Here is a 21,325-nt window from a genome sequence, read left to right on the forward strand (position 1 = left end):
CTTTCCTGGAACATCTGAACTCAAGAAATGTGGTTTGTTCTTGCTGGTATTGGTAAACCATAGTTACAATTAACCACAGTGTGTCCAAGTTTGGACACTGCATTAAACTGCAGTTAACTGATAACAGATGCAAAGGTTTACGATCTCCTCACAGCTGTACCAGAGGAGAGAAAGAGGGATGTGAACATGCCCTAGAATTATTCAGACTAATTCACATAATACTAAACCCTTGTTTAAATTGATGTTCCATTGAGGCCAGTGTGAAATGACTCCCTGATTTGGAAGATGGTATACATGGGGTACTTATCAAATGTGCAGATAACAGAAAAGCGGTAGGGTTATCTAACATAATAAATTGTATCAGGATCCCAAAGGATCTTTACAAGCTAGAATTCTGGGCCAAAAGTCATAAGTCACAGCTCAACCTTGCCCTACTTGGTGGAATCCAGACATTTTGGACTTTAATTCCCATTGGCTCCAGCCAGCATGGACAATGGTAAGAGGTGATGGGGTTTGTAGTACAGAACCTTTGGAGGGCATCAGGTTGGGAAAGACTACTGTACTCTCACCCTGTAGGTCTCTTTCATTTGTAAGGGCAGCCAACCAAAACCTCTGCAACATTTCAAGTGCTCACCTATTAAGACATGAAGAGAGGAAGGGCAGTAAACTCTCCTTGCTTTCCCATTCCCCCATGTTGAGGGGGAGGGAGAGTCTTGAGGGAGGGAGATAGGTGTGCAGGCGTGCGTGAGAGAGAGAGGGAGGGAGGGAGGGAGGGAGGGAGGGAGAAAGAGAGGATTAATACCAGCTGCGCCCTTATCTGGACAGAGATAGCTTAGCTACAGTTATCCATGCTCTGATAACCTCTCGTTTGGATTACTGCAATGCATTATACGTGGGGCTGCCTTTGAAAACGGTCCGGAAACTTCAACTGGTGCAAAACAGGGCAGCAAGGTTATTAACAGGGACTGGCCGGCGAGATCACATTACGCCAGTCCTTTTACAACTTCATTGGCTGCCAGTCCAGGTCCGGGCCCAATTCAAAGTGCTGGTATTGACATTTAAAGCCCTAAACGGTTTGGGGCCAGGTTACCTGAAGGAACGCCTCCTCCCATATGTACCTACCCGGACCTTAAGATCATCTACAGGGGCCCTTCTCCGTGAGCCCCTGCCAAAGGAAATGAGGCAGGTGGCTACTAGGAGGAGGGCTTTCTCTGCTGTGGCACCCCGGTTGTGGAACGAGCTCCCCAGAGAGGTCCGCCTGGCGCCTACACTGTACTGCTTTCGTCGCCAGCTGAAGACCTTTTTATTCACTCAGTATTTTAACACTTAATTTCAACTTAAATTTAAATTTTACTGTTTTAACTCTGTATTTTAATCTTATATCAACTTTGCTGTGTGGTTTTATCCTGGTTGCGCTTTTTATACTGTATTTCGTAATTATGTTTTAAACTGTTGGGTGTTTTACTGTGGTTTTAACTTTTGTGAACCGCCCAGAGAGCTTCGGCTATTGGGTGGTATAGAAATGTAATAAATAAATAAATAAATAAATAAGATTAAGAGATAGGTTAAGCTAAAAGCAAACCTGGGAACAAAATCCTCCTTTTTTAATAGATTCTACTCCCCCTGACTTTTTCTAACTCCCCCTGACTTTTTTATTTTTTAAAGAAAGGCTTCCTTCCTCCCCTCCACCTTGAGTGTAGTTTTGTGTCCTCATTTTGGGCTGAATGAAACTTCTTTCCATGTATCTCACTCCTGGATCCGTACAAAAATGTGAAGGTTATTAGCACACACTCAGGAACTCTATTCCTTACTACCGTATTTCTTCGATTGTAAGACGCCATCGATTGTAAGACGCACACTAATTTCAGTACCACCAACAGAAAAAAAAACCCTAAGACACACCCACGATTCTAAGACGCACCCCATTTTTAGAGATGTTTATATTGGAAAAAAAGTGTGTCTTAGAATTGAAGAAATAGGATATTACTTCATATATTATCTGGCTCAGATCTAGTATTGAAATGAGAGTCTGGGTTTGGGACTCTGCAGATTTTAAAAGGAAGTAGGGGTAGCTGAAACTCGCTGAGGCACCATCACATCTGAAACATTTAATGTGAAATCAAGCAGACTCTTGCAGCAAAGTAATTATTTCCCTCTATAGCAGAGTGGCTTAGCATCAAAATCGTGCTCATTGTGATACAAGCGTGAAATTTGGCATGGCAGTATGCATGACCATGTAGACTGAAATTAGATATAGGGGCATCTCAGGAAATCATTGTAATCTTGAATCTGAATCTGGTTGGGTACCTATGTGGACTGCACTTCCTCCTGCTTCAAAAACCTGCCTGAAGTTGTTTTCTTGCAACTGTAAAACAAAATGTGACACTAATAACAGATGCAAATGCTGTAGTGCTGGACTACCATGTACTGTGATGGGTCAGTGAGATGGAGAATGTGGTCAAAACTAAAAGTTTTTAAGCTTTGTTTTTTAAAAAAAAGTAAATAAATGGTTAAATGTGATTTTTGTGTGTGTGTTACAAGATAATTTAATACAGTTGCTATGCAGTAAACAGATTTCTATAATGATCTGAAACCCTGATCCAGAAAGAATAAGTCAGCCTCTTATGGAAATTCCGTATTATTTTCACTAACTCCCACCACCAATTGATGCCTCACAATACATATTCTTGTTGGAAAAGGTGTAAAATATGACCTCTGAAAGTTTCAGGCTTGCAACACAAAGTGCAAAATTGAAATGAGGGTGAGACAGTGCATCTTGTTGACTTCTCAGTCAAATAGGTATGAATAAACCTTAATATCTTGGCAAGGGTTCCTCCTATAAAAAGATTGATAATGACTTTTTTGTAGCAAATTTTATGCTCTTTAATTTTGTAGAGACATCTTTTCTGTGAGATTACAAATAACAGAGTTATTGCGTGATAACTTAATTGTGGAGACATTTTCCAAGATGGTGGCCATTACGATTATTTCTTGAGATGCTCCTATGTCTAATTTTAATCTAGATCAGTTGGTTCTCAACCTGGGGCGCTCCAGATGTGTTGGACTACAACTCCCAGAATGCCCCAGCCAGCTGGCTGGGGCATTCTGGGAGTTGTAGTCCAACACATCTGGAGCGCCCCAGGTTGAGAAAGGCTGATCTAGATGGTAATAAATACCACCCGACCAAATTTCACACTTGTATCACAATGTGCACGATTTGGCCAGAAATTGTTGTTAAGCCGCTCTACTACTAGTTTAGCTGAGCCATGGTTTCTTGGCTGCTCACCCTACCCTCCAGCAAACTCAAGGGAGAGGGGCAGATTTAAAGGTGGGGCAATTCTGAAACAAACCTATTTGCCATGCTGGAGAGTTCTCTACCCCACTCCTTATTCAACGAAAAGGGGAACATACCTTGCATACTGGCTCCTTTCCTCTTTGCTCACAACAAGAGAGCAAAAGAACAAGAAAACTTCATCAAGGTCCCCACGTCCCTTAGATCTGCATCTTGCTGAGCCTTGCCAAATCAACAAATTGTGCAATGCTTGCTCTTTGCTGAAATTACTCAGCAAAGACAAACTGAAAGGAAAACCGAGTCAAAGGTCCAGTGCTGCATTGAGGGTGTCCAACTAGAGGAACTTCAAATCCCTTCAGCTTTTTGATTCTATGAATTTAGTCACCCAGATCAGACGATGCTTGTAAGATCTTGTATTTCTTTCCTTCCCACCCTTGTTGCAACAATATAGCCCCTAAGATTTTATGATATATTTATAGGGACTGCACAAGCGTCTGAACATAGACAATGGGGTTGGAGGAGACAGAATACACCTGAGGAGCAAGGAAAAAGGTAGGAAAAGGGAGAAGCTAAGCCATATAATGGTTTCATTCAATCTAAAGCTACCAAAAAGACTTTACTCACTCAAAGGGGCTAGTGGATGGAAGGAAGTCACTACAACTCTATAGGCATGTGTAAAGTCTCCATGCACCTATGCATCTGGAGAATATAGCTGTCTGTGGATAAATGGTCTTTCATTTTCTCTCCTAAACTCTTAGTATGTAGACCAAGTTTAGGCAAATTAGGGTAATTTGAATTGGAAAAATGTCTGATGCCCAACAGAGTTATCAAAGCTGGCATTTTCATTTTACTTGTAGTAGCCCACATTAACTTTTTTGTCCCAATACATTAGAAGTATTTGACCTGAAATATTTGAGGGAGGGCAATTAAAGCACACTAAATGTGATTTAAATGTTATATTATGTAGATGTTTTTATTGGAATACTTGTAAAAAGAAAAAATGAAGACAATAGCTCGCAACCATAATTCTAAATTTGTAAGACATGTATAATAAAGAATAGTTATGACTTTACTGCATATAACTAACAAGATCAAACCAGTCCATACTCCAGGAAATAAAGCCAGACTGCTCACTTGAGGGAATGGTATTAAAGGCAAAGCGGAAGTACTTTGGCCACATAATGAGGAGACAGGATACCCTGGAGAAGAGGCTGATGCTAGGGAAAGTGGAAGGCAAAAGGAAGAGGGGCCAACCAAGGGCAAGATGGATGGATGATATTCTGGAGGTGACAGACTTGACCTTGGGGGAGCTAGGGGTGGCGACAGCCGACAGAAAGCTCTGGCGTGGGCTGGTCCATGAAGTCACGAAGAGTCGGAAACGACTGAACGAATAAACAACAAACAGATGTTGATAAAATGGAGGACTATAATTCTGATTTTATGTTTCTTTGTTATGAAGGGGAAAGTGAGGCATCTTGTCAGCTATCTATAAAGCTGTGCCTTACTTCAAGTCTCTGGGCTACGAGTCACTTTAAATACCATCAAAGAACAGCTCTCATTCTTCAATTTGTGATGGCATCACCGCAGCTGGTTTTGTACATTAGGCTACGAGCTCTCAAAACTCTGCTGAGCTATAAGTCAGTACTAATTGTGCATTATGCACATCTGTTGCTTTCATTGTTCAGTGGCATTCAGACACATTCACTGGCAAAGTGTGCCCTTCTATGCAATTTTGTGTAACACAACTTCCTTTAAAGCAAGTTGATGCATTTAGAGGAAAAACCTAAAGAGAACATCTCCTGTGGAAAGAAATAATATGCCCAAACCACCATATAATTTTCACACTAACAATCTGTGCCTGAGGCATGAATTCAACACAACAGTAGCCCATGCCAAAACTTGGAAGGAACCATACTAAGATTGGAAATTATTTAGAGCAAATAACGGTTAGAAAATGTATGGTAGTAACAAAATCTGCATGAGTAACCAGTTGGACTCTATGAGTCATTATACAGTGGTGCCAATATTTCTGTACAAACTGGGCTTTGATGGTTCATAACAATGCTAAGAAATGTGCACGAAGCCACGGATTTAAACCTAATATAGCCAAAAGGCTGTCCACCCCCATCCCCCGTTTTGGCTTGTTGTCCTCAAATTCTGCTGCATTTAAGATGTGCAGTGATGAATTTCCCAGTTGGCTCTTCATTGTAATATTAAGAGTTCTCTGTTTAAATAAGAAACTACCTTATAGTACAGACAGACTTTTTCTGGGATCAAGTGCAATTAGGTCCAGCAACACAAGCCAATAGAAGGTTGATGTGAAAGACAGATTGACTAAAAGCAAAACGCCAGGACAGAAGACGTGTTGCCTATTTGGTTATGCTACTGATATTAGGAGACAGCCATTCTCTACCAACCCATACAACTCCCTCACTGGAGAAAATGGTAGATGTATAATCCAACCAAGGGACTCTGTTGTGCATGCTACCCCCTCCCCTTGCTGAAGGAACTATTATCCATGCACCTGCTATATTTATAGTTTTCAAACATTTTAACCCCAACATGCAAATGCAATCCCAAGCTACTTTTAATTGTTTACCAATGGTAAAATAGTCCCTCCCTGTCTCTGTGTTCCTCTCTTTTCTTCTCTTAAAAAGCCTGAGGACAAAGACAATTGCAGTAGTTCTTTATGAGTGATCCACCTTAGGTCAGAGAATAACTTGATTCTGAGTTCCAACCTATCCATTGAAAACTAATATTCTACACTGTTGCCCTTTCAGACAACACCCAGATGGATCCTGTAATACTCAGAACATGGAGTGATGCAATCAAGTGCTCTTCGTCTGGGGAAGAGAAACATCCACCTTTTTAATACCAGTTTAAGAAGACAAAGGAGAAGTATGTTCATATCACCAATATCAGTCAGGATCCAGCATGAGCCAGACAGCACAATGGTGCTCACACCTATCACAAGTTCTTATTACTAACAACTACTCACTCCAGATGAAACTTGGAATAATATGCCGTGGCTAATGATAATTACTCTTTATTTCAACCACATCTTATTGCCAGACAATTTAAATTCATGAGACAATGGAACTGCAATAGAGGAGAATTGAAATGGCAACATTGGTCATAGCATCTAAATGTATGGATCAAATCTAACTTTTATATATAGAAGTAGGGGCACTGAACTAATAAAGCCCAGTTAAAGCATCACCCAATAATGGAAAGCCCTTTTTGCTTACAAACATCCTCTGATAACAGCAGTGTGTGATGGGTGATGAACATTACATACATGAGGCTGTGAAACAGAGACAGTGTGAGATTTGCGCAAGGCCTCCTCATGAATTCATTGCTATACAAGGATTTTAATCCAGGGCCAAGTGCAACACACTGTCTGCTGGGCTACAAACAGCCATAAATGCCCTCCTTCTGAGTCAATAACATACCAGCGGTAGTCTGTCTGAAGAAACTACCATCAATTCACATCCATTATATCAACTTCTGTGGCCAATTGCTACATGCCACATCTACACACATAGTATTAAAGGCAACGAATAAAATATGCTCACAATAGTTTTTTTTTCTTTCCTAAAAAGTGACAATGTTGGACTTTTCAATCGGCTCTTTGCCCCATATGATAGTCCTCACGTACACGAGATGTGAAGAGTAACCTGAATGTAGACAATTAAAATACTCTGAACTGTAATGGCTTTTAATATCAGCATAAAGTCCAGTTAAAGAAGTTTAAATTTGGTTGTAAGTTTTATGAACTTACCTAACTTTTCAAAATTAATGGCTTTTTTAAAGCCTAGTCAATCTCCCCCCACCATTTTTGTAAATTTTGTGAAATGAACCTTTTTTAAAAATATCTGTCAGGAGAAAAATGAATATAAAGCTACCCAAATAAATCTGTCTTCATAAAAAAAAATACTTCCTGTAGATCCTACCTGATACAGAGACTGTATGCGATCGAATTCCTTGCTTCTCATTGTTGGCCAGCCTGCAACGCAGAAGTTCAAATCTGTGAATGTCATACATTATACACAGTCCAAGAGACTGAAAACTTGTCCTCACAGGGCACCTACTGCAACTAGCAGGGGCAATCCATTTCTCAAGCAAATAAATCTTGCAGGGGAATGGGGAGGGAAAGACGCTACCATTTTAAATCCACCTGGTGGAGTATGAGTAGAAGGAATGCTCTGAAGACCCAATTTTAAACTCTATGAGAAATTCAGCTTCACCAAGTAAGAACTAGCATGAGATGTCTTTGTTAGAAACCAGATGAACACGCATTTTAGGTTTGAATTACTTTTAAGCAACTTTCAACACTAAATCTACTACTTACACCAGAAAGAGGGAAGCATTGACTCAAATATAAGAACTTTATCTGACATCTTCAAATCTCTAGCTAACTACGTAGGTACGTATCCATCTCAATCATGATTTCACCCCTGCAGAAATCTTATTAGGCTTTACAACAGATTTGTTCTGAATAATGTTTCCATACTACCAAAGTAACTCTGTTGGTGGTTGTACATACAGAGAGTTTTAAACATTAAACAGTATGAACAGATTAAGCCTGCAATTTTGTGCACATTTACTTGAACTCAACAAGATCTATCTCTGAGTAAACACATACAGGACTGAGCTATAACATCAGCCATCGGTCTTCAGGAATCTACAAGCAAACACCATTACGATGCAGAATGACTCTCTTTATATCTATATCTATATACATGCACACACACACCCCTAATAAAATATGTAACTGCAGTTTGATATCTGTGAAACAGCTATTAGGGGCAGGAAACTATGGATTCTAAAGACTGGGTTTGTGTCTGGGTTTGTCAGACCTCCATGTCTGCCTTGTCTTGTACTTAGGTTCTTTGGAAAGTTATTCTTCTTTCAGCCTCCCCTGTTCGCCTTTTGGGAAATAGTGGTTTTGTGACTGATCATGCCCACTATGGCAAACATGTTGTGAATGGACAAGCCCCTCTAGTGAAAGCCATTTTGTGAGAGTGCCCGTGACATGCCAAGTCTAAAGGCCATTATTCCGTTCTTATTCTCCTTGATCTAACTGCAGCCTTTGACACGGTTGATCACGATCTTCTCTTAGATTCCCTCCATGACCTTGGTCTCTGTGGCTCTGTCTATAACTGGTTCGCCTCCTATCTAGAGGGTCGCTCTTTCAGCGTCTCGGCTAACGGCACCTCGTCCTCCTCTTTTCCCCTTTCAGTAGGGGTTCCGCAAGGCTCGGTGCTTGGCCCGTTGTTGTTTTCTTTATACATGCTGCCCTTGAGTAAGCTTATTCAATCTCATGGCCTCCAATATCACCTGTATGCCGATGATACACAATTATATCTCTCATCTCCGGAACTTTCTCCTGATGTTCACGATCGTATCTCGGCATGTCTTTCAGATATCTCAGCCTGGCTGCTTCATCGTCGTTTGAAACTCAATATGGCAAAAACTGAACTGCTTGTTTTTCCTCCTAAACCTTCTCCTCACCTCTCATTCTCTCTTACTGTCAACGATGTCATGCTTACTCCGGTCAAGGAAGCTCGTAGTCTTGGCTTTATATTTGATTCCTCGCTCTCCTTTATTCCTCATATCGAGGCAGTAGCTAAATCCTGTCGTTTCTTCCTGTATAATATTGCCAGGATTCTACCATTTTTGTCTGTCTCTTCTGCTAAGACTCTCGTTCACGCACTGGTTATCTCTCGGTTGGACTACTGCAACCTTCTTCTCTCTGGCCTTCCTTCGTCTCACATCAGTCCGCTGGTCTCTGTCCACCACTCTGCCGCTAAGATCATCTTCTTGGCCCGCCGCTCTGACCATGTCACTCCACTTCTGAAATCTCTTCATTGGCTTCCAATTCACTCCAGAATCCAATATAAACTTCTCCTGTTGACCTTCAAAGCTTTTCACGGTCTAGCTCCTGCCTATCTCTCCTCTCTCATCTCACACTATTGCCCCGCTCGTGCTCTCCGCTCCTCTGATGCCATGCTTCTCGCCTGCCCAAGGACCTCTACTTCCCTTACTCGGCTTCGTCCTTTTTCTTCTGCTGCCCCTTATGCCTGGAACGCTCTTCCAGAACACTTGAGAACTACAAACTCAATCACAGCTTTTAAAACTCAGCTAAAAACTTTTCTGTTCCCTATAGCTTTTAAATATTGAGTTTGTTCTTACTCTATACTGTTTAGCTTCACCCTCCCCAGTGCCTGTTTACACTTCCCTGTGCCTGTTTGCATTCTCTTTCCCTCCTTATTGTTCTACTATGATTTTATTAGATTGTAAGCCTATGCGGCAGGGTCTTGCTATTTACTGTGTAATCTGTACAGCACCATGTACATTGATGGTGCTATATAAATAAATAATAATAATAATAATAATAATAATAATAATAATAATAATAATTCCAAAGGCGCCCACTAGCGCAAAAAGGTTAGAGGCCCCTGTAGTAAAATATTTTGGCTATGTTATACAAGCACTTAATTGGAGTATAGTCACCTAGAGTTAGATACATAGAAAGATAGGAATATATTGTTTTAAAATAGAGCTAATGCAGGAAAGAGTTAAGTTGGCAGCCCATTGTGTTTTTGCCTGAGTCACAACTTGGCCATTACTCAATCTTGAAACCAAAAGAAAACATATCGTCACACAATGTGCTGAGGATTAAAAACCCAGTTTATAGAGTAGGGAGCCAAAAAAGAAGAAGAGGGGGGGTCACTGTCCCCATGCTGCATTCTTCAGCAGCTCTGGCTTAAGGTAAAGCAAATCTCTCTTTTCCTGAGCTAGGACATTCCTGAGCTGGATTATGCAGAACACCCAAGCTCCTGAACAGCCATAATCTAAAGAATTTATACTTGTGGGATCATGAAAATATGCTATATATTAAGACCACAGAAAAAAGGAAATGACATATTTTGGCTGAAATAAGCATAGCAGATCAGAATACTGGTTTACTTTTTTTCAAGCTTCTCTTCACAAACAAGGATCCTAAGGATAACACAAATAAGAGGCTTGAAGAAAATGAAACATAGTAGTGATGTGGGGTGGGGTTTTTTGGTGGGGGAGAGTTTGAATCACAACTTTTTCTGATACTCTCAGGGCTGGTTCCAGGTTTGAAGGATCCCTGGGCAAAATACACCCTGGTGGGGCCCTGCTTCCATTAGTGGGCTCTGGCAGGCTTACGTGGTGGCAGTTGCAAACAGCAGATAGTCCTCTGAGCACTGCTAGGCAGCTGGGCCTAGCTGCTATTTTAATGTTCCCAAATCCCCTGGAACTATGTTATGTTGGGGACATTTTGTGGGTAATTATTATGGTGACTAGTCCCAGCTTAGAGCACCAGGCTGGATTTTATTTTATTTTTTAAAGAAAGAGGTTGCTCACAGCAGACATCAGCAGAATTTATTAATTTATTACATTTTTATTCCACCCAGTAGCCAAAGCTCTCACCAAAATAAAAACAATATAAAAGTGTAAAGTACAACCAGAATAAAACCTAGTAGCAATACAGAGATTTAAAATACAGTAACAAATTTAAAGCAGCAAAGTTTAGAATGCTAAAATTCCTGGAAAATAAGGTCTTCACCTAGTGCCGGAAAAAAATACAACGTAGGCACCAGGCAAACCTCATTCTATAGTTGGTGTCAGGATGAGGCCCAGTCTCCCTGGTGTGGATTCTAGAAGAATACTAGCTGATACTGGCAGCAGGGGAGGAAATTCTCCAAGACTCTACAGGAATCAAGAAGGAATCTTCCCAGGAGCTTATTGAACAGGCTCAGAGATCATCTTCCTCTTCCCCCACTAGAAACTCAGTCTTTGTCAAAGGGGGAGAGAGAATCAGAAGTGACTGATCCTAGAATCTGCTGCAGCGTCAAGTGGGCAGAATTGAGAGGAGGTGGGAGGCAGTCGGCCAGAATAGCCACATAGCAGAGCTCACAGCCTGAAGACCCTCCCTGAAGGAGGGGTCAAATAAAAACCTGTCGTGGATGGGGAAACTGTCCATTTAGTAGGCAACTGCCTTGCTTTGTTAGGTTAATTAAACTTAGAGGATAGCTCCTAGCGTTCACACTCCCTTCAGGTGTGAAGAGGTGTCTATTTACTGAATATAGGTTTTGTGGATTGCACAGCAAACCACTTTATTGTTTCACATCTCGGTGGGAGGGCTTGGAATCATGACAGCCCTGGTGCCACAGCAGAGAAGGCCCTCCTCGTGGTAGCCACCAAACTCACTTCCTTTGGCAGGGGCTCCTGGAGAAGTGTCTGGGCAGGTACGTAGGGGAGGAGGTGATCCTTCAGATAAACTGGCCCCAAGCGGTTTAGGCTTTTATGTATTAATACCAGCACTTTGAATTGGACCTGGACTGTCATCCAGTGCCACTGGAAAAGTACTTGCATAATTTATTTATTTATTTATTACACTTATATACCGCTCCCATAGCCAGGGCTCTCTGGGCGGTTTACAGATGACCACATTGCCCTTGCTGGGACAGTGGTGCTCTGGCAAGCTGCCCACGGTTCCCAAGTGCTACTGCTGGCCCTCAGTACTCCAAAACTTACTGCAATCCCGTTTGGCGTATTTGGATCACGTATTCTTTGGATGTGTAAGCACATGCACATACACAATGGGGGGGGGGGATTAAACATTTTGAACTGCCCAATTTGTACAGTATTGCATCCATTCCTAACGCAATGTATGAAACTACATGTTTAGGTCTTTTCCCGCCTGTGTAAAAATTCCACCCCACATCGGAAGAGATCTGCTTGAACATGCCAAGGTCCTTCTAATCTACTATCTTGTTTCCCACAGATGCCTGAGAGCAGAACATAAAAGCCAAAGTCTGCTTGTGCTGCTGTTTGCAAAATACACGTGCAAAGATGTTTTATGCAGTCAGGAGTCCACATAGCCCAATAGTGTTTCCTGCTGATTGGCAGCAGTTATTCAGGGTCTGAAGCACAAAGAAGTCTTTCCCCAGCCTTGTTACCCAAGATCCATTTAACCACAGATACCCAGGACTAAACCTGGGACCGTCTGCGTGCAAAGCATTTCTACTATCACTGAGCCATAAAGCTTCCTCTATTTGATTTGAACCCAGTGGAAAATCGCTGCATTTGATTCGAATCCAGCTGCAGCTTGATCACAACGGGGAATCAGGCTCAAAGGCCCCGTTTTTCCACCTGCCTTCTTCATGATGCCACAGAGTTAACTAGATGCATTTGTGTTTAATGAAGCATAAAAAAAATGCAACCACACAATAGTTTGCTAACTTCATTTAAAGCCTTCACCTGTATAAACCAATACAATTTATATATTTGAAGCGGGGGTAGGCAACATGTCACCTGCGGGCACCAGCACACCTTTGGACGCCTTCCTTGGCACCCACAAAGGCATCCTGTCCCCCCGCCCGCTTTTTAATTTTTATTAGAAAGAACTAAGTCCCTTACTGGCATGCTGGGACTGCTTCAAAGCAGGTGAAGGCGGACGCTCTTATCCAGAGTGCGCCCATTTCATGGTGGTGCAGACTTTTTCTCAAATTGCCAAACGAGCCCCAAAATGTTGCCTACCCCTGTTTTAAAGCATTATTAAACTTCTATACACAAAAGGTTAGGACTTACTTTGGTATGGATGGTAAAGCTCTTTCACCTTCTGCATGAAAGGAAAACACACAATGTCAAATGCTAATTATATTTTCAAGTTATAAAAAGAAGTTACACGTTATTATAAACTCCCCAATAGCCTTACACAAAAGTTCCAAATGCCCCTCATTTATGAAGAACAAGGGTTGCACAGGTTACTGCATTGAGGACAGAAGACTCAAAACTGCAGGAAAGTTTCAGTGTTTTCTGGAGAATTTGAAGTTTTACCCAGCAGGTGAACTTGGGGCTCTTCTTTCATTTTCCCATGTGATTCCCAGAACATCTACATAAGATGCTAATATCCAAATAATCATACTTGGCATCACTATTTAAATTTAGTTTTATGCATTTTTCTGTAGCTCTATGATTCATGTTTGTCAACATAAAATGATAACAGGAGCTTCCAAATATCAGTGACCAGTCCATAATTCTTCAAAATACACAAATATGATCTAAACTGGAGCATCAGAATGCTTTGGAAATGGAGACTGTGAACCATAAACATATTAAAAACCCGTCTCCACTGAAAGCCTCCTGAAATTCATCAGCGTTCTACGGTGGTTAGTATAAACATCTAAGATATGAAACATCTTTGTGATGCAGACTATTTTTTGGAATTTAAGTTCCGAACAAGCATATAAGCTAAATTGCATAAAGAAGCTACTGGATAAAAAATAAATAAATTCCTGTTCATGTAACTGAAACAATCTGTAGCATTGCTTAGGCTGAAGCGTTTCTTTCTTTCCGATAAACAGAATTCACAATTTCAACAATATTACCAATCACTGCTGTTGCTATTTTCATTATGTTTATTTTAACTTCATTTTTTCATAGTTCTTGATTAAAACAGTACTTGTCTTTTAGTTGTCCCAAACCAACTTTGGGCTCTGTCCCCACTGCCCGATATCATATAGTCCTGGAAGATGTTATTGGGAGGCAATCTCACATTGAAAAAAGGATCCCCAGCTCTGTAGTACTTAATGTAAGATGAAACAGAAATCTATTTTCCCAACCCAACAACCTGTTCTAGCATCCATGCCCACACACAGACAGAGCAAAAGTTCTCTTTTGATAGTTGTCCCAAAAACAATTGAATTGAACTGTAACCATTCTACTGGATCCAACAAGAAAATTTCACTGCTGTACAGCTGAATATAGCAAGTGTGTGTTACGGCAACTCTTTAAATCCTACCATTTATAGCTCTCCAAAAACACAGGAATGACAGCCAGTAAAAGAAAAGGGAACACCCCGAGAGAAGACAATGCCAGAAATATAACAGAGATTAGGAAAGTGTTTATGGAGAAATTAAATTAAGATCCCCACTCACCTACATAGTTTACTGAGTGCTCTGGGGTCAATCACTGTTTCTCAGCCTAACCTACCTCCCAGAGTTGTTGTGAAAATAAAAAATAAAAGGATGGGGGGAGAATAATGTATGTGCCCTGAACTCTTTAGAGGAAGAGTGGGATAAACATGTAAGAAATAAATAACATCATAACTGATTAGTTAATAGGACAGTGCCTGAAAAGAAAGGCTGACTTCCTTCAAGACTTCAAATCCAAACAATCTTTGGTGGGGCACTTAGAGGTGTAGGAGTGGGAGAACACAGTTTTGGAATATGATTATGCTAAGTTTTACTACTGAGAGAATTAGTTATATGGCAGTAACTATCTCCGTTGCTTTTAATCTTATCTTTAGTCGTATATTCCTTAGTAAATACACATGTTTTCCCTCTAATGAACAGAGAGAAGTTATGCATCTGGAATCTTATTTCTACTTTTTTCTCAAGCTATATGACACAAAATCTAACTAGATAGAGCATACATTGTCTATAAAACTTTTTTTCTCTTACCTTTCTGAGGCCTGATGATAAAAGATTGCGTTGCACCATTGACCAGTCTGCAATAACCATCTATCAAGTCAGCCATGTTCTCTGCAATGGTTAAGGATGGTGCTGTCACTGTCAGAGGCTACAGAAAGACAGAGAGAGAGAGAGAGAGAGAGAGAGAGAAATAGGGCACCAAACAAAGAGGCATTATTTGCAGACACAAACATTTAGCAGAACAGCTGAGTTGTACGTCAGAGCAGAGCGTGCAACTGAAAAACAGTAAACAGACGAAAGTGTGCAGATGATTAAAAATGGGCCAGTTCCTATGCCTTAAAAATCTCCAAGTAGAATGGCCCCATGGCGTGTGTAATGTGCAAGTCACATAATAGCAATCTGCATAAATGCAGCAGCATATTTTTCAGCTGCCAAGCCTGCCCTTCTCTCTGCTGGGAAGCAATGGCTCTTTGTGGGGTTCTCTACGTGGCACCACCTCATACCTTGCAGCCTCTGTGTGGCTGCATCCACAGGGCCATTCCTCATGTAAGATTTTAAGACACATCTGTTAACTCTGGTTGTATCAGATTAGCATTGTAATATATTATTCTAATTTTGGTAGGACCCAAAACACATTAGGCGAAGCGGAGGGAGCTGAGAAATAATTTGTTTTATGATAAGAGATGTCAAGAAATACTTTTGTAAGCCGCCGTGAGAGCCTTTTTTGGCTGAATGGCGGCATAAAAATCCTTAAATAAATAAAATAAATAAATAAATTTGATTGGCTGTTGTTACCTGGTATATAATAGCAATGAAAACCCAAAGAAGTGAAAATCGTTAACAGGTTCTACACTAAAATGTGAATGTCTAATAACACCTGAATGCTACTTTATCACTTGTGTACGTAGTTTTTAAAAAATAGTCAGCACAGACATAACACATTTTACCATATAATTTGATGGACCACAGTTTATGACAGCAACCAAAGAGATGTGATTTTACTTCCAAATTCTGTTGGTTTCAAAAGGGGACTTCTATCAGACACAACCTTTTTCTAGATTCCGCCATGTATATTGTGCAGAGTTCTTGGGTAGAAACAGTCTCCCAAAGCATAGAAATACACCCATGTTTTAAAAGACATCTCTCTGTGTGTGTGTGTGTTTTGCTCCTCTCTACTGCTTCCTTGTTCTTTCAAAACACTTGTTGGTAATGATGTCTGGGTGAGGAAGGATTAATTCCCAAGATCAGAACTAATTTCCACTTCCATTGATGATTGCCCATTCTGCCCTGTCTAACTACAAACATGCAGTGCTCACACACTTCCAAAGTTAGCAGTTTCTATCAAAAATTCTATAATTATGAGCCTCCACCCAGGGCAGTAATGGCTCTTCCCTGCAACCATCAATACTGAATTATTGCAAAAGCAACATTAGCACTGGATAATACAAGTATGTACTCCACCAACAGGTGACATGACAAACAAACTCTAACATCATTGATGCAGTCAGCCTTATAACGAATAGCACTACAACAGGGACCCTACTATACAGTAGTGCATTCATTTACACCTGGGAGGGTAGCAGTCTCCAGGGAAAGAAGCGTTTGAGGCGGTATTTCCCAAATCTTTACAATACCCTGGGGGGGGGGGCATCCACACCCACCTCTATTCATAAAGTACGGAGAGGGGATTAGCTGTCATTGCCACACCATGCAACAGAAAAGTCAACAGTAATTTTACTTACCTCTGGTGCTCCAGAAATTTTCATTTGTAGCACTCCTTTCCTATCCTTATCTTCACTTATTGAATACTGAATGGTCTGCACTTGATGGAAGTCTGCTAAGTGGGTAGGCTACAGAAAAATATAGGGGAAAGCAAAAGCATTAGTAAGTACTGTAGAACATCCCGTCTGGGCATTATCAATACAGGACAAACCAATCAATATCATCCTGAAGTTTATTATATCCTGCCACTATCCTTCCATTTTTATCTGAGCACCAGAACAATATCACATGATGCAGAAGGGAAGAAACTGAATAGATTGTAACTCTTGGCCCCATAGATTCTCCTTAGAAGTTGTTCCTCAGGGGGCGATTGACACTGATGACACACAGCTCAACTTCTCCTTTTCATCCTCATGAGGTGAGGCTGTGGATGTGCTAAATCAGTGCCAGGCTGCAACAATGGACTGGATGAGGGCTAACAAACTGAAATTCAATCCAGATAAGACTAAGATGCAGCTAGTGGGTGGCTCATCTGACCGGAGGGTGCTCAGCATGTTTAGGGTGGGGTTGCATTCCCCCTAGAAGGAGCAGGTTCATAGTTTGGGGGTTCTCCTTGAGCCATGTCTGTCACTTGAGGTTCAGGTGACCTCAGTGGCAGGGAGTACCTTCTACCAAGTTCAAATATGGGCAGGGATAACCTGGCTTCAGTAATCTATGCTCTGGTAACCTCCAAATTGGATTACTGTAACATACCCTATATGGGGCTACCCTTGAAGACTGTTCAGAAACTGCAGCTTGTGCAAAATTCCACAGCCAGATTAATAACTGGGACCAGAAGGTCTGAGCATATAAAACCAGTTCTGTCCTGCTTGCATTGGCTGCCTGTATGTTTCCAAGGCCAATTCAAGGTACTGGTTTTAACTTATAAAGCCTAAGGCGATTTGGGATCACAATACCTGACTGAACCCTTCTCCCGACCTGGACACTACAATCAAGATCTAGGGCCGTCCTCTGGATGCCTCCTCCGAGGCTCAGAGAATGGCAACAAAGGAGAGAGCCTTCTCAGTAGTGGCCGCCCGACTATCAAACATGCTCCCCACCGAGGCCCACCTGGCACTAGGTTAAGGCTGCACTCTACTCCCAGGCATAGAACCACATATGATGGTGCATTTTTATGTCAGCTGTCTTGAACAGGTCTATTATTGAAATTGTTTATTGAAATTGTTTTAGCTGTTTAAATAGTTTTAAATCTTGTACATTAAAATTTTTAGACTATGTTTTATTATCATGCAATGTTTATACAACGCTGTGGTTTGTAATTTCTGTGAACTGTTGTGAATCAACCAGAAAGCTTTGGCTGATACTGATGTTGATGATAATAAGAATTAAATCTATCACAAAAGCACTAAATACGATAAATCTCTATCAGAAATACAGCTGAAAATTATGTTCTTATTATTACAGTCTATTAATGATATGCTTTTCTTGTAAAGTCTGGGACAAAGCAATGGACTCATTAATCCAAGTTACAGTTCTGTTTCTAAATGTAGTTGCCTCAAACTCCCCCTAAAAAGTCACCATCTATAAACATATGTTCTTAACACTGTTAACCACTCTAACATCCCACTTTCCACATGAATTAATGGCAGAGTTAATTTACATTTCCTGCCATTTTCTTGAGAGAATTTGTCAAAGTCTTGTTTTCCATTTTTCTTTGCCTAAACAGAAAAATATGGGGAAAGAACAACTCGCAATATACTACACCCCCTATTCTCAAACATATTAAGACAGTTTATGGATGAGCAGACTTACATTGGAACCCTTGTCCGTAAGGTAGCTGATTCCTTCTTCTGGACCAATAGCCAGCTCCACCGAAATAATCCAGCTTGACTGTTAGATTTAATGGTCCAAAGGAGATGGTGAACATTTGGAAATATTTTTTTTTAAAGGGTAATTGACTTTCAACATCATCAAATTAAAGAAGTTTTTTTCAAGAACTACTCATCAAACATACAAAAAATTACACTTCAACGTCTGAGCAGACTACACGGCACATGGGAAATCATGGATCACATTAAAAAAAAAAAAACTTTAGAAGACACAGCCATATATGTTTCCAACTTTCATCACAGCAGCCATGCAGAGGGAGGAGGTGTTTCTCCTCCTATTATTTTTCAAATCTAGCTCTTTCCCCAAAGCTGCAATTAATACTTGTGTAGATAATATAGCCGGTAAGATACAGACAGCTGTACTCCAAGCTGAAGTAATAGCATCTGTGCCTATTATGGCTACTTTAAAATAACACACACACACACACACACACACACACACACACGTTGTGACATGTGATCACTGATTTCTCCCATTGATTGTTTTGCCCTGTGATCTAAACCAGCCTTTCCCAACCAGGTGCACTCCAGAACTTTTGGACTACAGCTCCCATCAGCACCAGCCAGCATGGCCAATGGTCAGGAATTCTGGGAGTTGTAGTCTAAAACATTCAGAGGGCACCAGGTTGGTGAAGTCTAGAAACACTGAGGAACCACTTCTGAAAAATGTGATTCACAGAATCATAACTTTGTCTCCAAGTACTTATTCATTATGAACGTATCATTTATCATATCACTGGTCTCCTCCATCTCCAAGTTTTGCTTGCACATTTTAATTTTGTGATTTTATTTTTGTGTAAAAGGTTTACATAAATCTTCTGCCTTTCAATTGAAAATGTTTAAGGTCGCTTAAAACAGATTTAATCATACAAAACCCCACAACTACATAACCCGGCAATCCCCTGGCCAACAGACAGAGCCAGAATGTGCTCCACTGAGTTCTGAAGTTCTAGAGCAACAGCTGAAGTGGTGTTCTTTCTCACAAAGAGGGGGGAGGCAAGCAATTATACGGCAGTGGGGACTGGTTAAGAGGAAATGCAGGTTTAAGTAACACTGTAGTATAGCAGCCATGAATAAGTTAAGCTAAGTGTGGCCTCTATCTCAACATGTATCGAGATTCCAAGCCCTCCCACCCAATGTGAGACAATAAAGAGGTCTGCTTTATTCCACAAGTAAACATCTCTTCACAACTGATGGGAGTGTGAAAGCTTAGAACTCTCCTCTGAGCTTAATTAGCCGAACAAAGCTAGGCAGTTGCCTTTCCACTAAAACTGGACAGTTTCCCTGCAGTCCAACAGGCACTTTATATCAGGGAGAGCCTTTTTGGAGAAGCATCTGGTAAGTGGCTACTGTAAGGTACTGTCTCCCACCTCTTCTCAGCTCCGCCTGCCCTGCGGTGGATTCTAGAATCTCCTCCTCCAACAGAGGCTGAGTTCCTGGGGTGGGCAATGGTCTCTGAGCTTTCGGCATCCGGTGTGATAAGCTCCTGAGAAGCTTCATCCTTGACTCCTGAAGAGTCTTGGAGAAATTCCTCCCCCACTTCATGTCTTGGCTGATATACTTCTTTGTCTTCAAATTCAGAGCCCGATTCAGCCCCTGAAATCCCTTCCCCCACCCCAGGGAGAACAGGCCTGATACTGACATGTCCCAGCAGTTGGAGATCTCCACATAATGAAGACAAGTGGAGTAGTCACTGTGCCAGTTCGCACAGCGCAGCAGAGCTACTGTGGGTTATTTATTTAACCCACAGTGAGACTGGTATGTGTGGCTAGCATTTGCATATTCAACCCTCACTTCGGGACTGTTGTGTGAACCCTGGGAGCGTAAGATATGTGAGGGTTAAACATGACAGCCATGGACATTGTCAGTTAAATAACCCACAACAAGCCATGCTATGCTGAGTTATTGACCACTAATGGAATCACATGTCAGGTAGAGTGAGTCAACCAGGGGTTACTAAGCTGAATTGTTGTGGAAAGCAATGCATTTGCATCTGGTCATGTGAAGGTTGTCTCTAAATGGGGAGAACTGGCGTCAAATCCCCACTCACAGCACGTTAGTCAGTGCTGTGGGCAGGAAGCCATTTCTCAGAAAGGTGAATCTAACTTACTTTAGAAGGTTGTTATGAGAACAACCAAGAAATTAAGAACCAAGATTTTACCCTGAGTAATGCTAAAGTAATTATTGATTTGTAGAGATGTGCACATCAGGAACTTTTAATGACCACAATACTTATTTGTCTATATAGTCCACAGGTAATTATGGGAGATTCCAACATTTAATCAAAATGAGTAAAATTAATTGACCCAAAACTCTTTGATCAACGGCTCTGACTGCTAATTTCTATTATTTTATATGATTTTGGGCTGCTTTTCTTTACTATACATTCATACTTTTTTTTTTTTATTGAAAGCACTATGAACTGCTTTGGACATGACTTCTAGAAATGGGGTATCTATAAATTTTAAACGTGTTCCCAATTAAATTGGTCAAAGGGTATGATCCAGTGGTGCTATTTTGCTCAAGGAGCAGGCTGTGATTTAGTGGACATTTCTGCTAAAGAAAGATGAGGGTTGTTGGGTGTGGGTTTTTTTTTAGTAATTTCCCCTTCCCCTGTAGCCCACTGGGCTACCTTCCACACTATCCTGGAAGATCCCCAAAACCTCTGGAACAGATTTTCTATTAATGGAGGTGTCTGCAGGATCACAAGCTACTTTGAAACTGGACCAGGATGATTGGATTTGATCCCATTTTTTAAAAGTATATAAAACCCTGTTGCAGACACCACTGTGCAAAAGGCATCCCCCCTTTCACACACATTGGAAAGAATGCTTCTTCTATGATGGTGGCTCATACATACATGCAACATCTAAAAACAAGGATGTGTTTTATTCTTCAGGAGTATTTTATTCATATGCAGATTCCTGCAGATTAAAACATGCAACTCATTG

At 41.0% G+C, this 21,325-nt stretch overlaps 1 protein-coding gene across 6 annotated transcripts in view; it reads right to left on the reverse strand.

Moving 5' to 3' along the window:
• PTK2 (protein tyrosine kinase 2) overlaps nucleotides 1–21,325 on the reverse strand; it is a 192,144-nt gene that overhangs the window by 87,255 nt on the left and 83,564 nt on the right. For all 6 annotated transcript variants that reach the window (XM_063131177.1, XM_063131182.1, XM_063131181.1 and 3 more), the window contains exons 9-13: nucleotides 18,298–18,375; nucleotides 16,506–16,613; nucleotides 14,794–14,911; nucleotides 12,920–12,950; nucleotides 7,246–7,298 (exon numbers count right to left, since the gene is read on the reverse strand). In XM_063131177.1, coding sequence (XP_062987247.1) covers nucleotides 7,246–7,298; nucleotides 12,920–12,950; nucleotides 14,794–14,911; nucleotides 16,506–16,613; nucleotides 18,298–18,375 — 388 coding nt within the window. The remainder of the gene's footprint in view (nucleotides 1–7,245; nucleotides 7,299–12,919; nucleotides 12,951–14,793; nucleotides 14,912–16,505; nucleotides 16,614–18,297; nucleotides 18,376–21,325) is intronic.

This window comes from Elgaria multicarinata, chromosome 7 (assembly GCF_023053635.1).
Source record: "Elgaria multicarinata webbii isolate HBS135686 ecotype San Diego chromosome 7, rElgMul1.1.pri, whole genome shotgun sequence".
Taxonomy (NCBI): domain Eukaryota; kingdom Metazoa; phylum Chordata; class Lepidosauria; order Squamata; family Anguidae; genus Elgaria; species Elgaria multicarinata.